Raw genomic sequence first — 27,985 nt, 5'->3', positions numbered from 1 at the left:
TTGACTCTGGATTAAGTTTAATAGCTTGGATAAACCAAAAATAAAAGTGTTACAAAACAGTTGATTATCATGCTTAATAATGATAATATTAAAAAGTCAACAAGTTTTACTTGTTGAAAAGCATGTATAAGAAGACAAAACACACTTTTTCAACTCTGCTATCAGACATAATGTAATGCTATTGTACATTCACCAATGTAACATTTTGTCACACTTCCCTACAGTACACGGCCATGTTTCATCATATGACATTACGAACAGCAACGTTTTATGCATGGTGAACATGTTTCATCTGATTCAACTGGACCAGAAAACCTTTGTCATTCAGCTGGGTCTCTGTTCAGTAGATCTGAAAGTGTGCGGACGTTGTCCCATCCTTCCAGTTACGCAGAGTTTCGACCACTGCTGACCGGCACAGCGGACACGTTCTCTCGCGGTCAAACCACAGGCATAAACACTCCTCACAGAACACATGCTGCAAAAAGACAACACATTTACCACACAGGAACTCCTTCAATACTGTTTTAAAAGCATCTCATAGAGTTGAGAGCGTGCAGATCTGTTCCCATAAATGTTTTTTAAAGTGGTACTTCACCGCTGGCAAAATGGGCTTTGAATAAAACTTGGCTGCCTATACAATAGAAAGGCAAAAAAAAAATTTAATCAGGGCTACCTGACTAGAAAAGGGAGAAAAAAGGCTGCTGTCTTCCCGTTTGTCAAAAATTCAACGCCCATAGGGGGAGGGGGAGGGGATGAACGAAACTTTCGTTTTCATGAAAGCCCCGGAGCTGTCAAAAGTCTGCCGGATGACATGTTTGACGTCATCCGGTGGACTTCAGCGGACAAATAAACGCGAATTTCTCAGTCCAGGTAACACGGAGAATGAGTGTACATTGTTCATTTACTACAGACATTGTAACTGTAACAATACAAAGCACCATATTACCATATTTTTGACCATATTGCACAAATGCTCAAAAGACCCTGTAATATATGTAATATTAGTGGAATAAGTGAGTCATTGTCTGTTACCTGACAGAGCAGTGCGATTGGCTCTCTGAATTCACCCTGGCAGATTGCACACACATCCCCAGCCTCGCTGCACTGCTGAGTACTGGCTCTCATGCCGTAACTCTGTGAAACACATGCAAATGCATATATATAAATAAATAAAAAACAGTAATATTGTGAAATATTACTATTTAAAAGACCTGTTTAATATATTTTAAAATGATTATTTCAGAATTTTCAGCATCATTACTCCAGTCATTAGTGTCACATGATCCTTTAGAAATCATTCTAATATGCTGATTTGCTGCTCAAGAAATATATCCTTTTGATATCAATGTTTGGGCTTTGGCCACTAAAAACAGCGGGACATTCTTAAACGCTTAAGGTGAAAAACACTCTAAGTGCCTTAATGTACTAAAACAGTGATATTGAAAGATCAAAATTCAGTATACACCTTATTAATGATGCATATAGAGGCGGGCAGATGAGCCTCGATTATGAAAGCAATGTGCTAAATGGTTAAGCGGCTTCTTTATAATGGTTTTCTTTGGAGAAATGCTTAACGAGAAACTGTGCATTGTGTTTAAATTCTGGGTGCATCTGCTTGCCTGTACATAGTTTGCATCATCAATAAGGTGCATGTTGAATTTGGTCTTTTAATATCACTGTAGTACATTAGTGCTTAGTACAAACCAGGTAAAATAACTGGCGGGCAATGGAGGAAAGTCTTGTTTTGCCCTCCAGGTGGGCGTTTCTATAAGGGTCTGACTTCATATGAAATTGTATGTCTGTTTTTAAAAAGTATTTTTTAATGTTTCATAAAGAGTAGATGCCATTTATTATAACGATGATGCACATACAAAGTGACACCCAAAGTACCAGAAGCCAAAACGTTTCTGGAGCATCGTTCAGTGACATTTCCAAGTCAAACTACTGTTATTTATTGTTATACATATACAATTGTTACACATATTTCTTTATTGTTCACTTTAATAAATGCCTAGAGAGAGGACAAAGCACTCACCTGTGAGCTACAGAGAATGGCGAATGCTTTTCGAATGCCGGATATTCTTCCACACAAATCAAATGACTGAAACAGAGCAAAATTGCAAATTTAACGCCACACACACGTACAGAAAAGATCGCCTGAATAATGAGCTCTGAAAAACACATTTTGAAAGGCTCTGAAGTGCAACGCCACATGAAATTTATCTTTTAGTCTTTTTTAAAAGGTTTGAAAAATATAACACTATCTGCAACAAAAGAATCAAGTAAATAAAATAAAAAAAAACACAAAGGAGAATGACATCAGCATTAACGTTACATGGAAAAGGCAAAATCAGATAGACTACCTTACAAAGACTGTAAATGATAATCAGCGTAGCCCCCAGGAAGTAGCTGCTGGACGGATCTTCACCCATGATGTACTTGTACCACAGCTGGATGGGAACCAAAGCTCTGAAAAGTTGACTCAGCTCCTCTATGATTAGATAAAACTTCCCCTGAAAGGTCAAACACAGATATAGATCTACATTTAAACCTCTCAAACTAAACCCTTGATAAAGACTCAGAGTCTCTGTGCAGATATGAACGAATTCTTCTGGAGTGGAAGAGCAGGTCAGATGTCAGACGTGCCCACAAAGGTTTCAAAGGATTTAAATCAAACAAAAGATTTATATTAGTGCGTCTACTTTTCAGATCTCTAATCATTGTGGTGTCTGGTGTGAGATGCTAGACTGTGTAATTTAGCAAACCAATAACACTGTATTGATCAATGACCAGGACTATCGGTTCAATAATTGAAAAATCAATCATCTGAAACAATATATTTTATTCTACAAGCCTCATAAATGTAATGGGTTTGTCTAACACTCTCTTTTTTCTGTCTGTCTGTCTGTCTCTCTATATATACACACATATACATACATACATACGCCATAATATATATATATTACACACACAGACATACAGAAAAGTAATAACACATCATACTGGCTAATTATAATTAAAAAGTAGTCATATGAAACAATGTACATACTAACAAAATGATTTATTTACATCATATTTATGAAGCTATTGGGATAAATATCTGTTTTTCATTGGATTGGAAATGGAAAACACCTAGCATAATATTAATAATTATAACAATAATACAGTTTTTCTCAGTCGATTTGGTGCATTTCTCACATCACTATTTCATTTGCACATGTTCAACCTCCACATTTAGTCATTTGGGCACATCATAGTAGCAGTTTTCATTCCTTCCAACAAATTGCAAATGCTTTTGGACATGCATCAATTGCTTTCATAAAACTCTCTGCTGTTTTATAACATTATTATTTGCTTTAGTCATGTCAGTCAAAATTAACTATACTTGTGAATGCTGAATAGGCATTCCATATAAAACTAATAGTCCTCATTTCATTGCTTGAGTCATCACATACAAAAATGTTGATCTAGTAGTCAAAATCTGTCAAGCAAATTGTACAATTCTTTATCTTTTTTTTATCCTAAATTGACCTGATGAGAAGGGATGTGCATGAATGATTTAGTACTATGTATGTTGTATGTTCAGTTCCAATATATACTGCAATATTGTTTACAGTTGTGCACAGCTCTACCCAAAGGGAGTTTATGTTTGTTGTAAATAAGGGTGTATTTTTTCTTTTGCACAATGCTGTGAACAAATTAGAATTGCAAAGAGCATATGCAGTAAAAATGTGAAACATACATATTCAGTGTCTAGTACCTCACTAAATACAGTAATGTGCAACTTTACTGTAGTTTTCAAATGGCTGTGCAAATAGTATATAGTGCTGTCTTGAGCATTTTCAGGTAGTGTCAACAAGATCTGACTTTTTTGCATTGGAAAACATTTACAGAGTAAACTGTCATAATGAAAACATGACAAAGCCATTTGACTATCTTGTTCACTATGGTGTCAGGCCTTTTCATCTCGATGACACTGACACTTTCATGGACATGAATACTTGCTTTTGAGGAATGAGCTATCCATTTTGAGCAAGTGACACGCTTTTGCAGGTTATCAACTAGGTTTTGCAGTTTGTACTAATTGTTTTGAGAACTGCATTAACTGTTGTGCAAATGTAAATAGTGATGTGAGAAATGCACCAAAGCGACTGAGAAAAACTGTAATACATTGTTAATTATGATGAGCCTGTATGATTAAATAAACCTTTAGTAGACAAATTATCATTATTATTTCTTAATTTCCACTAATTTTTTATCAGATAAAGCAGCTAGCATAATAATAACAATATTAAATTCCACTGAAAGTTTATTTAATCATACAGGCTCATCGTAGCTACAAATTAGTCAAATGAAACAATATACTTATGGATAAAACATATAGCATAATAATAATCATTTAAAATTATTATTATTATGCAGTACATTTTGATTTAAATAATTAAAAAAGAATCATCTGAAACAATATACTTACACATACATATTCATGAGGCTTGTAGGATAAATACATGTTTTGTTCATTAAATAAAACAGCTAGAATATTAATAATAATAATAATAATAATGTGTACAATATTATTATTATTATTATCCACTAAATGTTTATAAACCCAAACAGGCTCATTTCACTATGATGCTTGTAAGACTTCCAGCTATGACAGCCAACTGTTTAACAACACTCTTACACACTGAGCGACACTCAAGCACCGGCATGAGATGACAACACTGAAACCACCGCACATCCTTCCTCTAGCTGAATTTGAACATGATCCCAGTCTCATCTCATCTGTTCGTTCAGTAACTGTGAACATCTTACCCTCAAGCTTTAAAGATGCTGTGACATTTTAGGGGGGGGGGGGGGGGGGGGGGGGTGTTCTTCTACCGAAAAATGGCCACAGTCCAGCTCTCTGCGCTCTCCTGGCAATTTACTGCGCAGCAAACAAAACTGGCAGAAACGCAGTACACCTGCTACCCACATAAAATATAACAAGCTCACCCAACCCAATCCCTAATCATAACATTTTCAAAGTAGCGGGATAACAGTAAATCTCATCTAACTTCAGTGTAAAAGGGCAACACTTTCACGCCGAGCTACGTCATGCAACGAAGCCTCTGCGTCTAAACTGATATTGAACAACAGGATCGAATGCTTCAAATATACCCAACAAAGCTTCTGGCTTAAAGCATAGACAGCTTTGTTGCTTATCGAGACAAAAACAGCCATTATCCATTATATAAAATTCATTATATTTCATAATTTTCTATTCTAGGCTTTTTTAGTTGGGTTTAGTGCCTCTGCAGACACCGTAGTGACCTATAACTGTCAGATTATACGTTCGCCGTCTCAGAGTCGAGTGTGGCTGAATGTGTAGCTAATGTGAAGTGGTTTTTGATCAAAAAGACTAAAATCAAGTCTGAAAACACCGAACATGAAGGAACCAACAAAAATAAAACTTGAAATGGTGATTACACCAACATCTACTCTGATGGTAGACGGTAAAAAGCTGTATAATCCAACACAGGGACAAGACACAATTATTAAAAAACTATTCAGGCAGAATATTTATTGTGTTATGATATTCATAGCTACTTTTGTAACTGAAATTAAGTTGGCAATATAAACAATAATGTACGTAAATTATCTAATTAAATCAACATCTATAAATGTATATAGTGATAACTTGTTAAAAGAACCCATATTATGCTTTTTCAAATATTACCTTTCAGTGTAATATAGCTGTTTGTGAATGTAAAAGGTCTGCAAAGTTTTAAAGATCAAAGTGCACGATAAATAAAGTTCTTGTCTCCTACTTGAGTCCTTCAACAAACGCCAGTTGTAAGCTGAGACCGGAAGAGTTTGGTTTGTGTTGTCGACATTTCTGCTTTTTTCTGCGAATACGCTTTGCATGCACTTCCAAAAGATGAAAAACTAATGCCATCCTTCATATCACTGTGTATCAAGTGCTGAGGAAGCCTCAAGAGCTCAGAAATTCAGATATTATAATAATGGCCGTTTAGTTTCAGACACACACTGTAAGCAGTTACCAATCACAACAGACTGGGCTGTTTGACCAATCAGAGCAGAGTAGCTCACGGAAAGGAGGGGCTTAGAGACTGAATCTTTGAACAAACCGTTTTCAGACTCACTGAGAAATGAGGTGATGATGCAATGTATATTATAAGAAAATTAAAGTGATTTTTGACCTTGGATGCATGCAAAACTATTGTAGCAGACCTCCAAAACAAAATTAGGAACCTTTAAAATAGCATAATTCTTTCACCTAGTAAAGATAAAAACCCCAAAATCCAATTAACTTGCACTGATGAAAGTATAAGTCATCTACATATCACATTAACCACCTAGCAACCACCCAGAACACCCTAGCAACCTCACAGAAACCCTTAAAAACAAGTACCAATCATATTTTCTTTAGAAAAATGCACAAGAGTCACCTGTACAGATTTTATAGAAGAAATGTTTTTTTCTTTATACAAAAGATTTCTATTTCAAATAATGCTGCCTGTTTCTATTGATCAAAGAATCCTGAACAAAAATCAGTTTACACGGAATATTAAGCAGCACAACTTTTCAACTTTGATAATAATAAATGTTTGTTGAGCAGCAAATCCGCATATTAGAATGATTTCTGAAGGATCATGTGACACTGAAGACTGGAGTAATGATGCTGAAAATTCAGCTTTGCGTCACAGAAATAAATGACATTTTAAAATATATTCAAATAGAAAAACTGTCATAAAACTTTAAATCATTAAAACTTTAAATCATAATACTCGTTTCAAAATATTACGTTTTTTACTATATTTTTTATCAAATAAATGCAGAGACATCCTGCAAAAGAATGAATGTATTATTGCAAATATTATTACTAACAAAGGATTGGGTATCTCAGTTTAGTTACTAATCCAAGATCCACAATCATCTAGTGAAATTCCAGATAAATGTCTGAAGTCATAATCACCCACATCAAGTGCTGACTGCCTGACACTAGTCACAGCACAGGATGCATAATGACTTGTTGGACTCCACCTGACAGCGATTAATCACCCTGTTGGGGAGCTTGCTAGCTGACTGACGGAGATCTGTAACCTCCGTACGCAAGCAATTCATCTTAGCCAGAGTCCCTGCAGCCCTGTATTCGCTCACACTTAAGCGATTAGACAAACTGGAGCTGGAATTCATCCAACTACTGAAAAGTTGGTCCAACTGCATCGTGGGGGAGCGGCTCATTTCCTCTTAGTTTTAACAGCCCTGTCCGTGACTTCAAAACAACAATAAAGAAAACAATTATCAAACACAGGTGGAGGTCCTCAGGGTGGGAAATGGATTAATTTATCTAAGGGCAACATCATATTTCTTATAAAAAAAAAACTTTTTTCTATGCATACGTTTTTCATTTGGCAGGCACGGGTTTGAATCTGACCCCCATTCCCATTAATTTCAATACACAAATGCTGTATTCAAGTCATGTTATGATATTTAAGATTTTATTATAGCTGCAAATTTAGTGAGACAATTAAAGAAATATTAGAATGAGCAAATCAAGTTGTATGCATTTTGTGTACTGTGTAGATGAAGAAACCAGATCAATCTTGGCAGAAAATAATACTTAATTAGTTGGTTAGGGAAGCAACAAGCTTGTGCAAAAAAAAAAAAATGTCCCATCATTCTTGTGATTGCATAAAAGGATAAACTACAGAAAAAATGCACCACTTGTTCTTCATTAAAAAAATAAAAATGAATAAATGACCATTTCAGATGACACCAACTTTGAATTGACATAAAAAAAAACTGTCAAATGTTATCCATATACTGTATCATTTTGTAATATTAATAGACCTTATTCAGAGCAGCAGCATGACGGGTATGAAATTGAGGCTGTGAGGGATAGACTTGCCGTGTTTCCAATGGCATCCGCTGTAAAAAGCTGTATAAAACTCCTAGATTATGTACAGTTTTGACATAATCTAGGATTATGAGTTTTTTGTCAACTAAAATTTCTTGGAAAGATATTTTTCCAGTGTTTCATGAGCAGAACAATCCAAAAACATTAAATAACAGTACAGCCCATTGAAGAGATGCATGTCTATCCCTCACAGCCTCGCTTTCATTCCCATTAAAAATCAAAGATGGCGCTGCTGTGAATAAGGTCTATTGCTGCCTAACTTGTGTCTTGTTGTGTATAAATGATGTTAACTAACCACATAACATATATTATTGTTACAATTTCTGTCTTGTTTCACCTGTTTTGTTTAAGGACTTTTATTTTGATATGTATTTTCTGTTCCTATTGTTTCACTACCTGTGTTTAGTTCCTGTTTGCCTTTGTTCCCTTAGTCACCCTGTTTGTTACCATAGTTACCCTTGTTTGTTCCCATACTGATTAATTAATCTCACCTGTCCCTTGTTAGCCCCTTGTTATCTTGTGTATATATACCCATGTTTCAGGGGGCGTTTATACAACACCGTTTTCAACTAAACATAGAAAAACAATTATGCGCTTTGGTCATTTATTTACCCGACAGCGATGTTTTAGGGGCCAGAAATCGCAAACTTTTAAAACCGGGATTCAAAGTGCATTTCATTTTTGAAAACGATACCGTTATCGTCACTGTGTAAACAACAAAACCACGAATCTCTGAAAGCGGTGAAGTCATGCACATGTGTATTAAGTGTTCAGTCTATAGGTGCGTAGTGTTTCTTTACAAAGTGACAACGCCAACTACTGGCCAGGGAGCAGAATACAGCGTTTTTATTCGTTTTCGCTGATTGTTTTGACAACGTTGACACGAAAAACACAAAGGAAGAATGTTTACGTTTTTAGTACATCACTGTCGTGTAAATGTCCCCTCAGTAGTCTGTTGTCGATTACTGTCTTTACATCCCTCTTGTGTGTGTGTGTGTGTGTGTGTGTGTCGTTTTCTGCCTTTTTTAATGTTTATAAAAGTAATCACAAATACTGTAAAATCAGTAATATTGTCAAATGTTATTACAATTCAAAATAACTTTTGTATTTGAATACAGTCTTCAGTGTCACATGATCCTTCAGTCTAATATGCTGATTTCCTGCTCAAGAAATATTTCCTATTATTATCAATGTTGAAATCATTTGTGCTGGTTTATATTTTTCCTGAAACCGTGATGCATTTTTGTCAGGAATCCTTCTGAATAGAAAGTTCAAAAGAAGCATTAACATTATAAATGTCTTTACTGTCGCTTTTGGTAGTGTATGAAAAATTATGCTTACATTTCAATTAGGAGTATCAAATTATTAAAATAGTATGCCAATAGTTATTTAAAATAAAATCAACTTCCATTTTCTATGTGCCTATGTTGGTAGTAGACAACAAGGCCACTTACTAGGTTTTGTGACAGAATTATTGATTCCTCAGTCCTCATATACGTGTGCACTGAAGTGTTATGGACAGTGTGAGTTCATACTGACATGCACAGGCTTGCTGAAGCAATTATCTGAGAGGTTATACTGACATGTATGGATGCATGTGTATGTGTTGTGTTGTGTCTTTGTAGCTGTGGTGATGCTGGGCATGGAAAGTCAGTGGAAAGCCTGACACATTGACCATGACATCATCTCCTGAAAGTGTGCCACCTGGGCTTGATACAAGAGGTGGAAAGAGTGTGTTCGTTTTCAGGGGGTGGGTATGGAGATGACTGAGAGTTGAAGTTAATTGCTGTAATATGGGCAGGAACAACAGTAAGTTCCTGGAACAGAGCTTAAGAGGAACAGAAACTGTGCAAATCAGATTATCTTTGCAGATGTGGATGCAAAGTGTGTGTTTGAGTCTAAGAAATGGTTTGGAGCAGGTTGCACATGTTTGATAATTCTATGTTATAGAGAGTGTGATGTGTTTACAGAGCGGTTCTTGCTGTAATAGACTCATACTGTCACTCCAATGAATGGGTGATTGTGTAAGAGCGTATGTGCGTGTCTGTGTACATGTGTGTTCCTCAGAGAGATGACCTCATCCCAGCCCCGGTGGGCCAATGAGCTCACACACTGCCTTCATAGCAGCCAACCACACAGGCAGGGTGGCACGGCACACTATTTTGTTTTTTTCACCTTAACTTGCCAGTTGCACGCAGTTTGAACTGGTACTTTGGAACTGAATGGAGCTACAGGGGATATCCTCCCTGACCATAATCTGATCATGCTAGAGCTGCACGGTTAACTGTTAAAATCTCGATTCAAGCACCCATGCGATCTCATTCATAAATGACAACGATTTGTCTATGTCTATTAAACCTTTGACAAAATCACACGGGAACAAATAAAAGTTTATATCTTGGATATAAACACTGATGTCTATGGAAGTGAACAAAATAGAGCAAATCCTTTTGAAAGTAACTTGCCGCTTCTAAATAACGATTGTATAATTTTATTTTTCTAATTAATTAAACATTTTAGATAGACTGCATCAATTCCCATTGTGTCAGGACTTCTAGTAAATTACATGTTATTTTGTTTAGTTGTCTCTTGTCTGTTCAGAATCGTGGGAAATCGTGATCTCTATTTGAAAGAAAAAAAATTGTGATTCTCCATTTATCCAGAATCGTGCAGCTCTACATCATGCTAAAACTCTAAAACATGAAGACTTCAGAGATCCAATATAAACTGCGTTTTCTAGGATGTTTTATTTGTCAGCGGCTTGATTTAAAGTCCAGAAGACAAAAAAATAATGCATTGCAAACATGTAGAAGAATCAAACATTCATTAAAAAAAGGTTTGCTTTTTGCAATAGTTTGTACATAGTCAACAAATAATTTTAGCACTGTAAAACCTAATAAGTTGGCAGAGCTAAAAAAAAAAAAGAGATTAAGTAGATTCTAAAATCTTGATTTTGTACTACCCAAACATGTTAATTGCAATTTAATTTAAATTTTGACTAAGCTAAATTTCAAATACTTCCCTACTATATAGTATGCGAAAAATAGTATGCCAAAAAAGTAGTATTCAACAAAACAGTAGGCAAAAAGCCCCTGATGATCTATTACTTCTGCCGATATTCTGAAGTATGCACTTTACTATCCCATGAGGCCATGGGAGAGGATTTATGAATGGAAGTGAAGCTGACATTAACTGACACTGGTAGGTCACATGACAGTAGAAACATGGCGAATGTAGTACATCCAAATTTAATTCATTCAACACACATTTTATATATAGAACTTTTTTTAACGGTTGCGAAGTAATTTTTAATTCAAATGTAGTACCTACTCAGATAGTATACCATTTCAGATGCAGCTATATTTTTGCAGTCCATCCTTCACCTAACTACAGGATCTACTCTTCACCATAATGGTAACCCCTGCAACACTGCAACATAACAGAAACCCCTTCACAACACTAACACATCTCTCCCTATATTCATCTTGTGCAAAAACACACAAAATAACACTTAATTTCAATATTTACTCACCCTAAGCAGTGTGATGCACAGCATGCTTGGAACTAGAACTCTGCTGTACTCATTCAGTTTAAGTTCAGCTTATTAAAATCAGTTATTGAGTTCACTTGACCTTTTTCAATTAAGTGCAATGAACTTTCAGTAATATTTGAGTGAAATAAACTCATTTCATCTGGTTAATTTCATAGTTCTGGTTTACAGTGTGCATTTTACCAGAGTATTGTGGAAATATTAATATAGTATACATTATATGCCATTCTGCTCTATAAATACCAGTATGGGCATCTGTTGACATATCGGTTGAACAATATTCAAATGACATTTATATTGTAGGACTGTAGTATTCGACTTGGTACAGTACACTGAAGAAGAGTAAAGTGAAACATGGTAAATTGTCATCTTACCCTGGACTTGAATGCGAGGATCATTTTAGGGAGGAACAGTATGAGGCATTTGAGCTCGATGGTGAAATATTTCAGCACAAAATCTGTTATTCCAACAGCCCAGATCAGGTCAAAGAAATCAAAACTATTGATGTTTGGCTTAGCAAAAATAAGGCTGGGGAGAAAAAAAATATTTTTTTAAATGTTTCTTAATATTGTAATTTATAATAATATCATTTAACTACAAATAATGTGATTTTATAATATACATTTAGAATATTTATTTAGGATATACTACCATTCAAAAATTTGGGGTCAGTAGGAAATGAATACATTTATTCAGCAAGAAAGCATTTAATTAATCAAAAATAAATAAATTGATAATGTTACAACAGATTTATATTTCAAATAAACGCTGCTCTTTTAAACTTTCTACTCATCACAGCATCCTGAAAGAGTGCATCAAGGTTTCCACAAAAAAATATTAAGCAGAGCAACATGTTTTCAACACTGATAATAATAAGAAATGTTTCTTGAGCAGCAAATCATCATTTTAGAATATTAAAGTAATGATGCTGAAAGTTTCTTTTAAAATATATTAAAATACAAAACGGTTATTTTAAATTGTAATAATATTTCACAATATTACTCTTTTTACTGTATTTTTGATCAAACAAATTAAGTCTTAGTGACCCCAGACTTTTGAATGGTAGTAAATAAGAAATAATAACAAACAAACTACTAAAAATGAAAACAGTAAATGATTTAATTTAAAAGCTGGTTCAAATGTGAATAATGAAAAATGATGGAAAGCTAAATACTCACAAATGCTGATATACACAAACATAAAATGAGAGATCACGCTGCAAAATGACAACATGGAGTAAATGAAAATTTTCAAATGTATAAAGCAAAAAAACATAACATTCTTGGAACATGCAGGATAACATAAAAATAGATGAATGTTTGATACACATAATCAGTTACAATAGTGACTCTGAAACTAATGAATGGGACTGTACCTGTTTTGAAGTTCCTCAACACTGAAGGTGTAGTACACATACACAATGTTGCCAGCGAGAAAGATCATAATCCAGAGAGTGGTAAACACAGATCTCTCCTCCTGAAAATACATCCCATCACAATGACACGTACAGCATGTACTAAGCAGAACAACTGGTCATTGTTGAATTAATACAGCAGTGTCATTCTGGCTAGGAACTAATTTTAAAAAAAAAAATAACGTTGAAAGCACAAGTTCATTGTATTTACACTCATCAAGGGAGCTAGTTGCACATTACTGGATATAATAAGAAAAATTTAACAAAAAAATAATATCACACACATGACCTTTATCAAAGCAGTTATTTATTAGAAACTTATCCAATGCGACTTGCGGGAAAACCCCACTGTAGTGACTTAATACAGTGACTTAACACTGTAGTGACTATGTATACACTATACTGTTCAAAAGTTTGGGGACAGTTGATTTTTTTTTTTTATAGAATTTAATACTTTTATTCTGCAAAGTTACCTTAAATATATCAAAAGTGACAGTAAAGACATTTGCAATGTTACAAATTTCAAATAAATGCTTCTAATGAACTTTCCATTCATCAAAGAATTCCACAAAAATATTAAGCAGCACAACTGTTTTCAACATTGTTAATAATAAGAAATGTTTCTTGAGCAGCAAATCAGCATATTATAATGTTTTTGTAGTATCGTGTGACACTGAAGACTGGAGTAATGATGCTGAACATTCAGCTTTGACATCACACAAAAAAAAAATCATACTGACCCCAAACTTTTAAACGGCATTGTATATGTCTTGTTTGAGGGCAAATGCAAATGTCTCCTAGTGTATATGAGCAAATGCAGAAACCAGACCAGCCAGTAATTTAACTAGAGTATAAAACGATGAATCAAACATATCTCACCCGCAATGCCACCTGATGCTTCAGCGTTGAGTTAGCAAAGGCAAATGTGCTGATCATTCCAATGCAAACAGCAATTCCTGAGAAATACAAAGAGAATCATGTTTCAGCAACTTGCATTTTACATATCTTCTGAATATGAATACAGTAATTATTACATTTCAAATTATATATTAATTATCTCTGGTCCAACAAAACATCAGCGATCAGTTGCTCTAAATAGCATATCACAATCTCAGTGATAACAGCTCATATATTGAACCTACCAAGCTTGTGCTGAAAGCAGACTTTAGCAAGGAGTATGAGGATAAAAGGGAATCCTCTCTGAAGCCATGTGACCACAGCCTTGAGCTCAGAGAGAGCAGGAGAAGGTGTAGAGGCATCGTCACCTGCGAACAGGTAGATATGTGAGAAATTTTGAACGGAGAGTTCACCTAAAAATGACAATTCTGTCATCATTTACTCCCCCTCAAGTTGTTTCAAACCTGTATGAATGTCTTTGTTCTGCTGTACACAAAGGTAGATATTTGGGAGAATGTTTGTAACCCATTGACTACCATAGTATTTTTCCCCCTGCTATGGTAGTCAATGGGGCCCAAGATCTGTTTGGTCACCAACATTCTTTAAAATACCTTCCTTTGTGTTCAGCTGAACAAGAAAAAAAGTACCGGTATCATGGTTTTCACAAAAATATTAAGCAGCACAACTGTTTTCAACTTTGATAATAATAAGAAATGCTTCTTGAGCAGCAAAATCAGCATATTAGAATGATTTCTAAAGGATCATGTTATGCTGAAAACTGGAGTAATGATGCTGAAAGTTTACAAACAGTTATTTTAAATTCTAATAATAAAACGGTAGTGTATGTATCATTACACTAAAATTGTTCATGACAAGTCACCTTTATTTCTATAGCGCTTTATACAATACAGATTGTATCAAAGCAGCTTTACAGTGATAAATAGGAAACAAATGATTCAGTGTTGCAAAAAGATTTCTATTCTGCTGTAAAGCAGCTCTAAAAACACAATAGTAAACAGTCATTATTCAGTTGAAATCAGTTCAGTGTTGATTCAGTTTGGTTCAATGGATCATGTGGTCCTTGGTGTTGTAAACTAAATACATCTCTCACCTCCATCATCTCTGCTCCCGTGCCTCTCAGCAGAGGTGGCCGCATGCAGGAGAGAAGAGCGGTGCTGGCCGGAGTGATGATGAAGATGGTGGTGATGATGATGATGATGGTGCGGAGGAGGGCGAGGAAGATAAGGTGGGCTCTCTGTCCGGTGAGAGCTTTCGTCCCTTGAAGAGGACACCATCTGAATGAAGACGTCCGGTGGAGAACCCAGAACCATTCCCGCAGACTGGAAGGGAGCTGAGGACACGTTCCCCGCAGAGACGCCCACCAGACCAGAGAAAAGCTGCTGGGGCGATGTAGGAGAGTCTGGCTTCAGACAGTCAAACACTCCTCCTTCATCAAGACTACTCTCTGAACCGAGAGTTTGACTCCTGTTCCTGCAACGAGACAAGAAAGCAGTCTGCATTTGCACTGCAAGGCCTAATGCACATGTTCCACTGAATCAGTAGCAGAGTTGCTTGTTTGTTTGTTTGTTTGTTTTTTCGAACATTGGGCTAATGGGCTTCAATACAACTACATAAAAAAAATCAGTGTGATTACATGGAAAAATTAATATATATTTGTTAAATAAAGCATTAGCTAATATAAACTAACAATGAGCAATGTATTCTACAGCATTTATTCATTTTTGGTAATAGAATTAAAATTGTTTATTTGTTTGTGTTACAATGAATTAATTAACTGATATTAACAGATAAAACTTTTTATACAAAAATTTTAAATGTGTATTATTGTTGAAATTTGCATTAACTGAGAATAATAAATGCTGTAAAAGTGTTGTTTATTGTTAGTTTATTTATGTTAACTCTGTAAAGCTTGACATTTGAAATAATAAAAAATAAAACAAAAAATTCAATGAAAACATTCATTGAACCTTTAGAAAAAATATTTGATACATCTGGTTTTTGTGGCTTATGTAGTATGATATAGGAGAATATACATGAATTGAAAAAAAAAAAAAAAGTTTATTCAGAGGCCCAATCGGAGCAAAAATATACAATTTGGTACGGTTGCTGATATTTATATGGCCAAACAGTAAGATGAAATTCTGATAGCTTCTCATGAAAATAAAGAAGAATTTTATAACAGTATAGCAGACTTCTTACATAAAATACACATAAATAACAGTTGTCACTCTATATCTGCCAATAATATTTCTTAGTAAGCTCATATTTAAATTCTTAGAAAAAAATTATTTCTAGAAAAAAAACAAGGTATGGATAATCAAGTAACCCTAAGTTGCTTCAGTCCATCATGTGTTCATCTTCAAATATTACCAACAACATTAAAGCTATTTCTAAATTCACAGCAAAAAGACACGTGAACCAAGATCTCAAGGTGGACATATTTACAATTATACTACTAAACAGACATTTCCTTGCTAAAACAGTATAGACTATCAATCAGATGACAGAAGGGATGTAGTAGATCGTGTACAACAGGTTTTTCACCAAAGTTTTGATCATGTTAATTTAAAGGCCTTATAAATGTGCTTTATAGCGTTAACTAATGCAGTTCACAATTGTTGTCAAATGAATGCCCAGTGATTTAATTCAGTAACTATACCTGAACTTATTTGTCAACTTACAGTGACTTAACAGGTAAAGCTTGCTGACTAAGGATGGTTCAGGCTAGAAAGCCTGGAGGGGCAACCAACATCAAACACAAATGCTGGTATCCAGATAAAATTATGTTTTAAAATTAGACTTAAAACTGTAAAGATGTTTAGAGTATATGAGTAAAACCCAACCTTTCTGGTGGCATGCCCTCGGTGTTGCTGCTGTGGCGTCTCTGCATGGCACCCGCTTTATCACCAGGAGCTCCAAAACTAGGGTAAAAGAAACACAAAGTTACGATTTAAGAAAAATGTACTTACTATTTACATAAAACAATTAAAATAAAATTGTGCACAATGACATTGTATAGAATAATTCAGAACATTACATGATATTGTGATGCATAAGAGCATGAACAGTATACACACTATAGAATAGGAAATGTTTAGATGATGAAATTGTGATATACAGTTGTAATTGAAATGATTCAACCCTCCAAAAGTACCAAAGATGCTTGCCATGAAGGGGTTGAATAATTTTGAGACTGCAGAAGTCATTAAAAGTTGCATTTTCAGTTGAATTTGGGGAAACCACTTGAAACATTAGTTGTGTTGAGCGATTTCAATTACTTTTGTTTGATTTGTTTATTGCAAACAGCTGAAAGTCTGTAAATTTTGCTAATAAACCTGATTTGCAATGGGGTTTGAATTTTTTTGATTACAACTGTATATAAGAGACAGTTCAGAGAGGACCTAATTTCTTCCGTGGAACACACTGTGGAAACATCTCTGACAAGAAGTTTAACAGCTAATAATGAGCCGCTTTCTTCCATAAAAAAATAAAATAACATATATTTTTTAAAAAAACCTTCCTCCATGAATGACATTTTAAGAAAAAATAGTAGCAGGTTTTGCACTATATTGCTAGTCTTCTGAAGCAATGCATCTTTAAGCGAGGAACAGGCTGAAATTTCATTATTCGCTGAAAATCATGCTTGACAGCAAAAGTCACCTTTCACTTTTATTTTATGAAATGCAGCCTAAACATACAACTATGAATAACTCCTATTATGTTCCACAGAACAAAAAGTCATATGCATTTTGTAAAATACAAGGGTGAGTAAACGATGACAGAAATTTCATTATTGGGTGAAGGAAAGATAAACCATTTAATGAATTTCATTACATGAATGTGTGTATGTATTCCAGATGTATGTAGATAGATATATCTCATTTATTGTAAAAGATAGATAGATAGATAGATAGATAGATAGATAGATAGATAGATAGATAGATAGATAGATAGATAGATAGATAGATAGATAGATAGATAGATAGATAGTATGGTAAACATTTGAGACAGACTGACAGATAGATAATAGATAGATAGATAGATAGATAGATAGATAGATAGATAGATAGATAGATAGATAGATAGATAGATAGATAGATAGATAGATAGATAGATAGATAGATAGATAGGTAGATTACATTTTCTATGTTGTTATTTTTTTTATGACAGTTGTGTAGTAATATCTATAGTAACTATAGTATTTTAGGCCGAACTAATATTTCTACACTTTGGAAGAAGCCATGGATGAACATTAGCCTGTCTGATGAATACTGCTTTTTTCGGTTTAAACGCCCATCTAGTGTCTTAGAAACGAGCAGAATTATCTTACCTTCATCATAGCTTGCAACAGAAACGCACAAATTAACCTTTAACCGCTGTTTTGCGTGTTTTTCTTTTTAAACATAAACCCTAAAAATGTGAAAACATCAGTCAGTGATGTAGACTGCAGAGCGGATGTGAACCGATTTGTATCCGGAAGTACACACGGTGGGCAGCCAATCACGACGCCGGGTTCCCCCGCATTTCCGCACGGAGAGAGCTGTTGTTGTACAGCCTAATTTCTGTAACTCTAAGTATTTAAACAATTTACGATCTAAACAAATAATCTCATCACAATCCTGTGATCGTGCATATTAGATTAGATTATTAGAGTAAAGCCGCGCAGGTTTCAATCGGGTTGACAGCAATCTGGTTTTGTTTGGGATTTTGCAGCTAATAGTTACATCTCTCATAATGAGATCAATGTATAAGTCTCCATCCAGAACATTTCATGCATAAAATGGGTTAAATGTCTATACAAACTCACTGTTTGTCCAACTAACGACGGCAATCGATCTCTACCGGCGGCCTTTGTTTGTCATATAATATTCTTCACGCGATCGCTGAGAGTGACAGTGAGTGTGTTTGATGCCGGAGATGCTGTGTTAGATGAATCAGCTGGATCTCTCTGTCTGAGATCACTAGTGCTGTTTATTTAGCTCCATCACATCTACCTGGACCTGGTGCACATCCAGAAGAACGCCTCCATGGTGTTCCGCCGGCTCTTGCGCAAGCGTTGGGTCCTGGGTGTCGTGTTCGGGTTGTCGCTCATCTACTTTCTCACCAGCACCCTCAAACAGGTATGTAACGTTAACGTTAACGTTCGTGGGGTTGTTGATGCTGCTGCTGTGTTGCTGTGTCCCCACTAGGGAGGAACCACGATTGATAGTATGTCCGATAGCAAAAGTCTATTTTTTTTTTTTTTTTTTTTTTTTATCAAAAACCTGTGCTGTCAAATAAATATATTTTTTAGTCCATCTCAGACTCTGCAAAACGGACTTCAGGTTAGGAGATGGACTAAAAAACTCCTAAAACTTACTGGCAGATTCTGGAAGATGAATTCTTCAAACAGGATGTGGTCGTGCTGGTCCTTCAAGAGTCACTCTCAATCTGTCTGTCTATAAAGCCTATTAAAAAAATATATTCTTCATGTATTTTACTACACTTCAGTTTGCGATTCTTATTAAGCCAGGGTAATTTTTTAGGGTTCTTTATCTAAGTCTCTGAGATCCTGTCACCTTGCATTTCTGGAGACTCCAGGTAGGTTGCAGTTCTGGAAACTGGTGGCGCTGGAGACTAAAGGGTTTCACACTTAATTCTTCACCTTAATTCTTAATTATTTACATTAATTCTTTTGCAGTTAACATATGCATTTTCTTCTCCCCCTGTATTTGTCTGCACCCTGCTGACCCAATGAGCATTTCACTGTCAAATGGTCATGTCTTAATGGCAATTTCTAGTATTGCATTAGTATTGCATCCTTCTTATGGGCATTTCATCATTTTTGACTTTTCAGTCTGCGTTAAATCTCTTTTTTGGCTTATTTGATCTGTAAAGGAAAACATGCCTAATAATTATGCACACCTGAATATAAGGCGTTTTTCATTTCCAGCCTTCATGAATAGTTATATATATCACTTATAAATAATTAAAAACAAAATGAATAGTAGTTATTAAGATTAATGTGGTTTGTAATTGTTAAAATGTGCCTGGAAAAAAAAAATCAGAAAATCAACGTGCCTAATAATTCGGCACGCAGTGTATATATATATTGGATTGGTTTGTGATGATAGGAAACCACATTTTAGAGACCGTCTTTGGTACACTGCAGTTGTAAGGAGAAAATATTTAGCAAAATGGTGAATTTGCACATGGTTTGTCTTAAATTATATTAAAAACCCCACATAAACAAATAAACAACTTTTAAAACTTGATTTTCACTACAGGGGGTCTTTTAACTAGCTTGACCAGCAATAGGCCCTTGCTCATCTCAACTTCTGAGAGGGGACGAACCATGTATTGGAAAAGGAATGATATTCTGTGTGTGACATGTGATGTGTACAGGAGGAGCGAACCATCCGAGATCGGACCCTCCTGGAGGCGAGGGACTCGGATCACCCTATCCAGTGGAAGGTCAAGTTCATCCTGGGCAACAGCAGCAGGCAGATCTCACAGTGCAGAAACTCAATTCAGGGAAAGAACCTTCTCACTGATGAACTGGGTAAGTGATCATCCCCTCACCACCGTGGCCAACTATTCACAACACAGCCGTTAGGCATTAAAGGTAGGGTAGGCAATTTCGCAGAGGCGAGCAATAGCAAGCTAGCTTTGAAAGCATGAGATCCCACCCTCCCTTCATTCCAAAGCCATGCCTCCTTCAAAACACATGAACGCACTCAGCAGTGTCTGCACAGCGTCGCGAGAGACGTCATTAAATTACCTCATGTCTCAAAAGAACATAACATTACAATAATTTTGAACGTGAACAACTTCCAGAGCTCTAGTTGTACCAGCTGACTGCTGCAGTTACTTTCAGCGCTGATAGAGTTGACCTAGAAACGCATAATCCGAGGCTGTGGACGTGAACAGCTCCGGGTGGAACGCAACGGGTTGCCATCTAGTAATTACAGGGGCGTAGTAACCGGGGGGGACACGTCCCCCGCACTTTTAGAAACAGGTGATTCTGTCCCCCGCGTTTTTTTTTGACCCAGTGCCACTATTTCCGCCCGTGTTCTCTGATTTGTTACTTAAACTTGAGTGAACTAACATTCAGCCAATCACAGCGCGAATCATCTATTGGGCGCGTCTGCCATAAGCTTCATATATCTTGTTGCTCTTGCGAATTTTCGTGTTCGTTTTTAGTCGCTTTGCTGTTTGGCCGTCTAATGCACCCCAGAAAAAAAGTAGAGGACAATTACATAATTTTTTTTTAAACACACTGTAAGTATATTGTGTTACAGTATGTCGCGATGACATGAATCACACGTAAAGTTTCCTTGTTATGATTAAACCTACTGTAACGCAGTAAGACAACAGAACCCGTATGGACCTCGTCACGTCGCGCCGGATTGTGCCGAGTGTTAAATGCTCTCCTACTTGTTGCTTTGGATAAAAGCGTCTGTTAAATGAGACATAACAGATTATTCCCAGCAGGCACACTACGTCATAAGGCGTTGATATTTGGTTAAATTTCGGTTGCGACGTCGGGTGACCAAAATTCAATGTAAATTCAGCATCTAATGTCAATGTTAAATTGATGTCCAATACCGAATACATTGATTTAGGTTTTACTGATATATTTTTATAAAATGTCTGTTGTATAAAATTACTGTAGGCTAGATGTAATCTGTATACTCATTAAACACTTTTTTTTGGTCCAACTGTTAAGAAGTAAGATAAAAGTTATTGTTCAAGTGTAGTTTAACTGAAATATTGTAAATATCATAAAATATTTTTATTTCATAAAAAATAAAGTATAGATGTCCACAGTGGTCTGACAGTCCCAAATCCTGCAGTATTTTTTTATTTCGAGTATGATTTCACAAAAATAGGATGCTGTAAGCTATCATATTGTAGCATATTCCTTTTGTAAAGCTACAGAACTTGTTTGACTCATCAATGTTTTGTAAGTTTGAGCCATGTGTTTATTAAGGTCTGAAATAAAACAAGATGAAATATTCCCAGCACTTTCTGTGATGTAGTATGTTTGTTTATCACAGGAAGTAATAAGTAATGACTCTTTACATTAAGGTAGAAGCCTAGTAGTGAGAACAGGGTGTTGGGGAATCACTTTTTCTCTCTTTTTCATCAAACCGCAGTTTTTGCAAGTTCCCGCAATTTCATCGCATAAAATTGCATAATATCCCGCATATTCCATCGCATTTAAGAAAACGTGCCACATAATCAAGGATTTTTGCCCGCAACAATCACAAAAAAACTCCGCATTTTTCTGGAAGGACTGACCTTTGGGTCACATCACCATACAGCTTTTGTCCCCCCCACTTAAATGGCTGCTTCGCCCCTGAGTGATCACGATTACAACATGGCGTGAACGCAGCATAAGCTCATGGTTTTGGACCAGCAGGAAGTGTAAAGGGCGGCTGCTGTTTTTGCTTGTGGCGCTCGGTGACTGTCTACAACTCTGCGTTACACAACGTGCTGATGACGTGTGATGTCTGTGCGAGCAGGGTGCATGAAATACATATGTTGACAGCTAGGATTATTCAGAGCGAATCCAATGATTGGACGAACATTTTTTGGTCCTGAGACAGAAGATATAAGTACATATTTTTACATTTAGACCACTTCTGTTGATTGCTATCAGGATGTGAAAAGAGTTTCAACCAGTATCACAAAATTGCCTACCCTACCTTTTAAAGAGTGTGCTCTGTTGTAATTACTGGTGTCATTTCCACTCTTGAAACTTGTGCTGTGTAAATTGTTAAATATTGGGGTGAATCTCAAGAACCAATGTCCGAGTCCTATTTCACCCCCACAATCAAAAATTAGAACATTTAAAGAAAATTATGTACATAAAATTTTTTTTTTTTTTTTTTAAATGCACATTTTGCCCCAGTTCTCATTGCCCCAGTTCTCATTAACCCAGTGCAACTTTGAGGGTTTTTAATAGGGATTATTCATTGATTGCCATTACTTTAATACTTACTGTAATCTGGGATTTTTCCCATTATTGATATTTAAAATCAGCCTTACTGAAATTTGCAATCTGTAAAATGCAGTTTTTCTCATTATTATTTAAAATCAGTGTTAAGATAGTACAGTATTAAACACATAAATAAATATATAATTTGTCCATTCTGCGGTAATGAAAATTTGCCAGAAAATGTGGTTAATTGTAATGAAAATAGTGTTAAAATTCTAAAATCTTTTCATTTTTCATTTGGTTTTGGGTTGAGGTATGACTTGGACATGTTCTTTAGTTGTGAGATTCACCTGATTTTGGACTAGTTTTATAAGGTGATTGCATTTGTTAATAGGTGGAACTTCCGAGTGACACTTTTACAGTATTAGTTGAGGGAGAAACAGGGTCGTAGCAACTTTAACTGGATTATTATTGCCTTTGGAGAGCATTTTGTCTTTTTATGGGATTGCATTTAAAAATAGATGAGGAGCGTGACTGTAAAGTATTGGGACAGAGAGGGGAGAATGTGAATTGATGCAGGCTTTAGAATGACTAACCACGCCATGTTTGATGTGTAGCTCCTTTTTTCAAACTGTCTCTGGGCTTATGTGTATTCACGTGTGACCAATTTTCCGTTTAACACAGACTTTCCTTTTTCTTTCTCTTCAGGTTATGTGTGTGAGAGGAAGGATTTACTGGTGAATGGATGTTGCAACGTTAATGCTCCCAGCTCGAGCCAGTATGTCTGTAAAAGCTGTCTGGCCAATGGATGCTGTAGCATCTATGAGTTCTGCGTTTCCTGCTGCCTCCAGCCTGATAAGGTACTTCAAACAACAAATCTTCATTTTTATTACTATTCATAGTGTCTGAATTACTTTTAAACAGTCCAGCAATGGATGAAAATCTTTTTACTAGAATGGTTGTAATCAGGGTCCAAAATGAACTTTATGTGGAGTGAGAAAGTGTACATTCATTTTGTAATAATAAGGAATTTCTTTGTATGTCTATTAAATGCTTTCATCTGCCACAATAATATAATGTACTTGGGTTATCTTATGGGGCTTTTCTCATCACATATCGAATATGTGATTAGTGTATATGATATATTAGTATTATTTATATATTATTTTATTATAGATTTAAATTGACTGACGTTATTTTTATTTGTTTATAATTATTATTTACAACTTATTTCATGGTGTATATATATATATATATATACACTCACCGGCCACTTTATTAGGTACCCCATGCTAGTAACGGGTTGGACCCCCTTTTGCCTTCAGAACTGCCTCAATTCTTCGTGGCATAGATTCAACAAGGTGCTGGAAGCATTCCTCAGGGAGTTTGGTCCATATTGACATGATGGCATCACACAGTTGCCGCAGCTTTGTCGGCTGCACATCCATGATGCGAATCTCCCGTTCCACCACATCCCAAAGATGCTCTATTGGGTTGAGATCTGGTGACTGTGGAGGCCATTTTAGTACAGTGAACTCATTGTCATGTTCAAGAAACCAATTTGAAATGATTAGAGCTTTGTGACATGGTGGAAGTAGCCATCAGAGGATGGGTACATGGTGGCCATAAAGGGATGGACATGGTCAGAAACAATGCTCAGGTAGGCCGTGGCATTTAAACGATGCCCAATTGGCACTAAGGGGCCTAAAGTGTGCCAGGAAAACATCCCCCACACCATTACACCACCACCACCAGCCTGCACAGTGGTAACAAGGCATGATGGTTCCATGTTCTCATTCTGTTTACGCCAAATTCTGACTCTAACATCTGAATGTCTCAACAGAAATCGAGACTCATCAGACCAGGCAACATTTTTCCAGTCTTCAACTGTTCAATTTTGGTGAGCTCTTGCAAATTGTAGCCTCTTTTTCCTATTTGTAGTGGAGATGAGTGGTACCCGGTGGAGTCTTCTGCTGTTGTAGCCCATCCGCCTCAAGGTTGTGCGTGTTGTGGCTTCACAAATGCTTTGCTGCATACCTCGGTTGTAACGAGTGGTTATTTCAGTCACTGTTGCCCTTCTATCAGCTCGAACCAGTCTGGCCATTCTCCTCTGACCTCTGGCATCAACAAGGCATTTCCGCCCACAGAACTGCCGCTCACTGGATGTTTTTTCTTTTTCGGACCATTCTCTGTAAACCCTAGAGATGGTTGTGCGTGAAAATCCCAGTAGATTAGCAGTTTCTGAAATACTCAGACCAGCCCTTCTGGCACCAACAATCATGCCACGTTCAAAGTCACTCAAATCAACTTTCTTCCCCATACTGATGCTCGGTTTGAACTGCAGGAGATTGTCTTGACCATGTCTACATGCCTAAATGCACTGAGTTGCCGCCATGTGATTGGCTGCTTAGAAATTAAGTGTTAACGAGCAGTTGGACAGGTGTACCTAATAAAGTGGCCGGTGAGTGTATATATACTGTATATATATACACATATACAGTGAAAGTGGTACTATTATTTTTTCCTATCTTACACTTGTGGCAAACAGTACGCGCCACTAGGTCACTTGCAATGTCATGCAGTATCCAGTCTTACTGTAAAAAAAACACTTAAAACAATATCGAGACACATTGTGGTTTGTATTTTCCGTTTAGTAAGCACAACAGCAGAAATGCGTTGCAACATGTTCTGAAGTTGCTCATTTTTGCATTATTACGCAATTACTATAAACAAAAATATAAATTGCATAATGCTATAGATATATATATATATATATATATATATTAGGGCCGGGACTCGATTAAAAAAATTAATCTAATTAATTAGAGGCTTTGTAATTAATTAATCGAAATTAATCGCATTTTTATCGCATAAATATTTGACCTGAGAACAGTGAGAAGTAATTTTTTTCACATGGATTTTTAGTATACCATTGAATAATGACTGCATACATAAGCTTAAGCAACAAAATATTGTTTATTTTTGTTCAACCAAGTCCAGCAGACCAGTGCAATTTTTGCCATTAAGTGTAGCAATAGCATATTGCTACACTACACTAATAGCAATAGCGAATTCCTTGTTGCATAGCTTGCACACAACCATGCTCTTATCGACGCTTCCATCCGTTCGTTTTTTGTAACAACATTTCCCAGCCACCGGCCAACCAAAGCGATCTCGTCAGCTTCTCGTCATGAACGCTAGTTGGTGCGCCAGTATAATCGGTCCGCCGAAACTCATCCAGTGAGAAAATATTTTTTTGTGTAATTAATTAACGCGTTAAAGTGTCGGCCCTAATATATATATATACACTCACCGGCCACTTTATTAGGTACCCCATGCTAGTAACGGGTTGGACCCCCTTTTGCCTTCAGAACTGCCTCAATTCTTCGTGGCATAGATTCAACAAGGTGCTGGAAGCATTCCTCAGGGAGTTTGGTCCATATTGACATGATGGCATCACACAGTTGCCGCAGATTTGTCGGCTGCACATCCATGATGCGAATCTCCCGTTCCACCACATCCCAAAGATGCTCTATTGGGTTGAGATCTGGTGACTGTGGAGGCCATTTTAGTACAGTGAACTCATTGTCATGTTCAAGAAACCAATTTGAAATGATTAGAGCTTTGTGACATGGTGGAAGTAGCCATCAGAGGATGGGTACATGGTGGCCATAAAGGGATGGACATGGTCAGAAACAATGCTCAGGTAGGCCGTGGCATTTAAACGATGCCCAATTGGCACTAAGGGGCCTAAAGTGTGCCAGGAAAACATCCCCCACACCATTACACCACCACCACCAGCCTGCACAGTGGTAACAAGGCATGATGGTTCCATGTTCTCATTCTGTTTACGCCAAATTCTGACTCTAACATCTGAATGTCTCAACAGAAATCGAGACTCATCAGACCAGGCAACATTTTTCCAGTCTTCAACTGTCCAATTTTGGTGAGCTCTTGCAAATTGTAGCCTCTTTTTCCTATTTGTAGTGGAGATGAGTGGTACCCGGTGGAGTCTTCTGCTGTTGTAGCCCATCCGCCTCAAGGTTGTGCGTGTTGTGGCTTCACAAATGCTTTGCTGCATACCTCGGTTGTAACGAGTGGTTATTTCAGTCACTGTTGCCCTTCTATCAGCTCGAACCAGTCTGGCCATTCTCCTCTGACCTCTGGCATCAACAAGGCATTTCCGCCCACAGAACTGCCGCTCACTGGATGTTTTTTCTTTTTCGGACCATTCTCTGTAAACCCTAGAGATGGTTGTGCGTGAAAATCCCAGTAGATTAGCAGTTTCTGAAATACTCAGATCAGCCCTTCTGGCACCAACAATCATGCCACGTTCAAAGTCACTCAAATCACCTTTCTTCCCCATACTGATGCTCGGTTTGAACTGCAGGAGATTGTCTTGACCATGTCTACATGCCTAAATGCACTGAGTTGCCGCCATGTGATTGGCTGCTTAGAAATTAAGTGTTAACGAGCAGTTGGACAGGTGTACCTAATAAAGTGGCCGGTGAGTGTATATATATATATATATATATATGCCAGTACTTGGCACAAATTTGTCTGTTTTCTTTGTTTTTTTTAAACATTGGTTGCAGCTAAAAATCTGTAATCAGTCTGTAAACAATGTGTGGTGGACAACTCTGCTGCTATTAATAAATGTTGCATTGGTATTTTGATGACACTATCCTTGCAAAAACATGTAAGATCTAAAAACAATTCTAATTTGATGATCACTAGATGTGCGTCACCTAACCGGAATACGAAAATCAGGCGACTCTCGTTGGAAACTCCCCTCTGACAAAAACTCTTTCTGTCTCCTGCTCTCTTCCCATCAGCAACCTCTTTTGGAGCGTTTTCTAAACCGAGCCGCAGAAGGGTTCCAGAACCTCTTCACTGCAGTGGAAGATCATTTTGAGTTGTGTCTTGCCAAGTGTCGTACATCCTCACTGGTGAGCGTCACACACTCTATGTCGGTTTATTGCGACTTCAGCTTGTTTGTGGCGTTCCAGACCAGAATACATGAAAATACCCTGCTATTGTCTCATTTCAGAGCGTCCAACATGAAAACACCTACAGGAACCCGCAGGCGAAATACTGCTACGGCGAGAGCCCACCAGAACTTCTGCCAATATGACTCTGTTTTCGAATTGTTTGTCAGCGAACCAACCTCGAATAATGAAGGAGATTTCTTGGAGGTCTTCTCAGGGGTCCCGATGGGCCAAAATGAAGAATAATCTGAATGCACAATCATAAAGA

General features: G+C 36.7%; 2 protein-coding genes across 3 annotated transcripts; one reads left to right on the top strand and one right to left on the bottom strand.

Annotated features, from left to right (window-relative positions):
* On the bottom strand, positions 1-19,242 carry rnft2 (ring finger protein, transmembrane 2). 2 transcript variants are annotated; one of them, XM_056254758.1, is made up of 12 exons: positions 19,166-19,242; positions 18,801-18,991; positions 16,650-16,727; positions 14,897-15,276; positions 14,031-14,153; positions 13,768-13,844; positions 12,850-12,950; positions 11,849-12,002; positions 2,364-2,513; positions 2,036-2,101; positions 1,033-1,134; positions 1-475 (listed from the first exon to the last, which is right to left on the bottom strand). In XM_056254758.1, exons 2-12 carry the CDS (start codon positions 18,896-18,898, stop codon positions 341-343), a joined length of 1,464 nt encoding a protein of 487 aa, XP_056110733.1. In that variant the 5' UTR covers positions 18,899-18,991; positions 19,166-19,242; the 3' UTR covers positions 1-340. The 2 variants fall into 2 exon arrangements, with proteins under 2 accessions (XP_056110733.1, XP_056110734.1); XM_056254759.1 differs by lacking the exons at positions 18,801-18,991; positions 19,166-19,242 and adding an exon at positions 18,137-18,294.
* Positions 19,182-27,863, top strand: spring1 (SREBF pathway regulator in golgi 1). Its single transcript, XM_056254663.1, has 5 exons — positions 19,182-19,238; positions 20,191-20,347; positions 23,438-23,589; positions 27,565-27,678; positions 27,780-27,863. Exons 1-5 carry the CDS (start codon positions 19,182-19,184, stop codon positions 27,861-27,863), a joined length of 564 nt encoding a protein of 187 aa, XP_056110638.1.
* The last annotated feature ends 122 nt before the right edge of the window (positions 27,864-27,985 follow it).

Source organism: Rhinichthys klamathensis, unplaced genomic scaffold, assembly GCF_029890125.1.
Source record: "Rhinichthys klamathensis goyatoka isolate OS25496 unplaced genomic scaffold, OSU_Roscu_1.1 h1tg000114l_1, whole genome shotgun sequence".
Classification (NCBI taxonomy): domain Eukaryota; kingdom Metazoa; phylum Chordata; class Actinopteri; order Cypriniformes; family Leuciscidae; genus Rhinichthys; species Rhinichthys klamathensis.
The sequence above is the reverse complement of the archived record's forward strand: the minus strand, read 5'-3'. Positions and strand labels throughout refer to the sequence as shown.

Excerpts from the sequence above, each read along its gene's own strand:
- rnft2 (XM_056254758.1), bottom strand. The coding sequence starts at position 18,898 with ATGAGCGACAACCCGAACACGACACCCAGGACCCAACGCTTGCGCAAG. Across the intron at positions 12,951-13,767 it reads AGCATCAGGTGGCATTGCGG|GAGGAGAGATCTGTGTTTAC; the intron begins GTGAGATATGTT and ends ATGTATTTTCAG. Across the intron at positions 12,003-12,849 it reads GTTGAGGAACTTCAAAACAG|CCTTATTTTTGCTAAGCCAA; the intron begins GTACAGTCCCAT and ends TTTTCTCCCCAG.
- spring1 (XM_056254663.1), top strand. The coding sequence starts at position 19,182 with ATGAATTCTTCAAACAGGATGTGGTCGTGCTGGTCCTTCAAGAGTCAC. Across the intron at positions 19,239-20,190 it reads TCAAGAGTCACTCTCAATCT|GAGGAGCGAACCATCCGAGA; the intron begins GTCTGTCTATAA and ends TGATGTGTACAG. Across the intron at positions 27,679-27,779 it reads AGTGTCGTACATCCTCACTG|AGCGTCCAACATGAAAACAC; the intron begins GTGAGCGTCACA and ends GTCTCATTTCAG.